The sequence below is a fragment of the Crocuta crocuta genome, unplaced genomic scaffold, assembly GCF_008692635.1.
Source record: "Crocuta crocuta isolate KB4526 unplaced genomic scaffold, BGI_CrCroc_1.0 scaffold839, whole genome shotgun sequence".
Classification (NCBI taxonomy): Eukaryota; Metazoa; Chordata; class Mammalia; order Carnivora; family Hyaenidae; genus Crocuta; species Crocuta crocuta.
The window spans coordinates 36,918-40,238 of NW_027529590.1; the positions used below are offsets into that span (position 1 = coordinate 36,918).

Below are 3,321 nucleotides of genomic sequence, written 5' to 3' on the forward strand. Positions count from 1 at the left end.
GAGAGCCGATCCCGCTTATGACCCAAGAGCGCCCACCAACTGAGGAACAGAAGACTAATGGCCCAGGAGAAAAGTGAGCAAAAAATACAAACGAGCCGTGAACCCCAGAAGACCTGGAAAGAATCCTTCAAGGTCCGCGAAGATGCTCGAGCTCACCCTTAATGGACATGCCCCGCCTGACAGACACAAGGCTATGAGGAAGGTGGGGCAGCACCCCGACAACATCCACCCCATGTGCGCATGCTCACTGCCGCCACTAACAGCCTGCCGCAGGGGGATGCGTAACTGATGTGCACGGCTGTCCCCTGCAGCATTCCTGGTGACGATACAAGCGCGGCCATGACCCTACCGTGGCAGCGGCATGCTGCTGGGACGGAGCGCAGTGTCACCCGCGAGGGGAGCCTGGGTGCCCGGGGAGCCAGGGCTCCTGCCCATCTCGGCGTGTTCAAGCAGACAGAACAAACAAAAAGAGCAGAGCATTGGGCCTAACCGGGGTCGCGGGTGCCCTAAATGAGGCAAGCCGGCGGATGGGGGAGCTGAAGCGTGAGGTCTTCATGCTGGCTCTCGGTGCTCAGACAGGTGGCCCGCTCCATGTCAGCCAGCCCAGAGCCGAGGACCGGGTGGGCGGGGCAGCGTGCGCTGGGTGGCCTGGGCCGCTGGTCGGCAGGCGGCCCTACTCGATGCACTCCATGACGTGTATCTGCAGGGTGTCCATGTCCGGGGCCTGATACTGGCACTTGGGGCAACAGAAATCAGGCGGCTCCTCGGGGGGGCTTCTCCTCTGGCTGGGCAGGGCCATGTGGAAGGAGGGGTGAGCTGGGGAAAGAGGGGAGGCCACAGAAAGCACAGACGCCCGTCAGAACGGTTGGGTCCGACCACTGGGGTCACCACGACCGGCCCCTCCCCATTCACACCCCACGGGGTGCTGCGCTCCACACAGTAACTCTGGGGAGGCGGGCGGGGCTTTCTCTAGCACCCCCCTCTCCACCCATCCTCCACCTGCTNAACAGGGAGGGGCCTGCCCACCCTACCCGACGGTGCGTCACACGCTCACTGCAGAGCCCGGCCCCGGGCCTGGTCCCAGTCCTCAGGGGCCCACCTGGCAGACTCCTGGCAGCTGGCCTTGAGCCGGCTGTAGTCTNGCCCGCCCACAGCCCACGACACAGAGAAAGTCACCCCTGAGGGCACCGAGAGGCCGAGGAATGGCATGAGGGGTGCAGAGGGCTTCCGAGAAGCCACTGCAAAATGACACCAGGTGACGGCGCACATGGACCGCGGAGAAGAGCCCTCACCTGGGCTTTTAGCACCGGGACGGTCTCCATCACGATCTTGTGCTGCTCAGCCTCCTCCTTCAGCTTGTCAATCACTTCCTGCTTGGCCACCAGGGCCTCCTCGGCCTGCTGGAGCTGCTGCTTGAGATCCTCCAGCTGCATTCCCTAGAAACGGGCAACGGGGGACTGAGGGAGCCCCAGCCGGCCCAGGGCAGGGCAGGGCCGGGCCGCCACTAGGCCGGCCGCCACTCCAGGTGACGAGAACCAAGAGGAACGAGAGACCAGCCATGGCTGGCCAGTGCTGCAGTGACGCTGACCACAAGATGTCAGTGCACAGAGGCCACAGAAAGGCAAGAGGCCAGAGGGGGAACTCTGGGCCACCTGGTGCAACATTTGCTTCCCAGAATCCCCAGCCGGACAGCCCTCCTCCAACCCTTCAAGAGACAGAGCCAGACTCCCTCCCAGGGCCACCCCTCCACGCTGAGCTGGCCTCCTGCACTAATTCTCCACGACGCGCCCTCACTAAGCCGAGACCCACCAATTCTTCCATTCTACCACCTGCTCGAAGGTCTGCTGGTCCCTCACAGAGGCCCCTACCCCTGCACGCGTGCACATACACGTTACACACACACGTGCATACGTACACGCAGACGGCCACACACACTACCAAGCCTTCCTTCTGGAGATCAAAAGACCAGTTTTGTAACCGACTTCTTTGCATGGTCGGTTTCAGGCTTTACCCTGACAAGTCTCTGCTGAGTACATTCACGTTTGACAACATCCTTCTTAAACTGTTCTCACTAGGAACTGCGCCCAGTACAGGTCTGGTGGGAACAAAGCAGAAAAGGGATCCTGGCCGCCTTCAACCATGGGATGGACACACTCCCAGGGCTTCCCTTGGCTCTGAGAAATGTCATGGAGACAGGCAAGTTCCAGCCCACGGAGGCCCAGTCCAGTCACCCATAGGCAGCACACAGCACGGCGCATGGGACCCCGTCTCTCCACACCCTGCCCTGGACTGTCATACCGCGAGCTCGACAGCGCTCTAGGACAGGTCCAGTGTCCCTCCCAAAAGCCAATTCTGTCAAGTCTTCAGACGAGGCGTTGAATTCCAATGCCCCTAAGTTTGGGGACACAGGCCCCGAGCGTAGGGCACAGTGAGAGGAAGCAAGGCAGAGCAAGTCTTAGTCCCAGGGACGTCCCTGTCCGTACTCACTCGGTTCCTCTCGCTGCTCACCACGCTGCTCTTGACGTGGCTGTCATACTCCTGGAAAAGCTGGTGATAGGCCACCTGCAGCTGTGCCAGCTTCCGCCTGAGGAAAAGGAGCTTGTGCTGGAGACACACAGCATCCTGGCTCGGCCACAGGCTTCTCTGCCTCCAACTCCACCCGCTTCCTCGTCACGGCCACAGGCCAGAAAGGGGGCGGCCAGGGCACCTCTGGACCTGTTAGGCCGTCAGCTCAGAGACAGGCTTCACTAAGGGCTTAACGTCCCTTTCTCTTAAAGCTACCCTTTTTAAAAATAAGAGAAGGAGCGTTTGCAACACGGTAGAGCTGTCTTGTGCTCTTGGCAAGAGTCAGCTTCACAAAACGCCCGGAAAGGCGGGAGGACTGGCCCAGATTCAAGGAGGCTCAGAGGCCGAGAGCCGCACGGGGTCCCAGGCTGGATGCTGCCAGCATGTGCACCCAAAGGCGCCAGTGGGCTGCAGAGCAGGGTGGACCGTTTGGGTGTGGCAGCGCTAGGGGACGGTCCCTAGATGGGCTCCTCGCCAGGGAGAAGGCCGCTGACGGACCCTGGCCTGCGTGGCCGGGAGGTGGGGAGGGGGGACTCACTTCTCCTCCGAGGCGGCCTGGCGCTCCATGCGCAGCGCGGCCTCCACGCTCTGGCTCTGCATGCGCAGCTGGTCCACCTGCACGCTGTGCTGCTGCTGCAGCGCCTCCCGCTCACTCTCCAGCTGCCGGGCCTGCTCGCTGGCAGCCCGGGCCCTGGCATGGGGGAGGGGGAGGTCACGGCAGGGCCCGGCTGCAGAGAGAAGCCCCAACGGCGGGAC

General features: G+C 62.4%; 1 protein-coding gene across 1 annotated transcript in view; it reads right to left on the bottom strand.

Moving 5' to 3' along the window:
* Positions 1 to 6: 6 nt before the first annotated feature.
* Positions 7 to 3,321, bottom strand: part of IKBKG (inhibitor of nuclear factor kappa B kinase regulatory subunit gamma) — a 16,039-nt gene continuing 12,724 nt past the window's right edge. The window contains exons 5-9 of the mRNA XM_077761740.1: positions 3,104 to 3,256; positions 2,488 to 2,584; positions 1,293 to 1,436; positions 1,068 to 1,224; positions 7 to 816 (exon numbers count right to left, since the gene is read on the bottom strand). Coding sequence (XP_077617866.1) covers positions 674 to 816; positions 1,068 to 1,224; positions 1,293 to 1,436; positions 2,488 to 2,584; positions 3,104 to 3,256 — 694 coding nt within the window. The 3' untranslated portion in view covers positions 7 to 673. The remainder of the gene's footprint in view (positions 817 to 1,067; positions 1,225 to 1,292; positions 1,437 to 2,487; positions 2,585 to 3,103; positions 3,257 to 3,321) is intronic.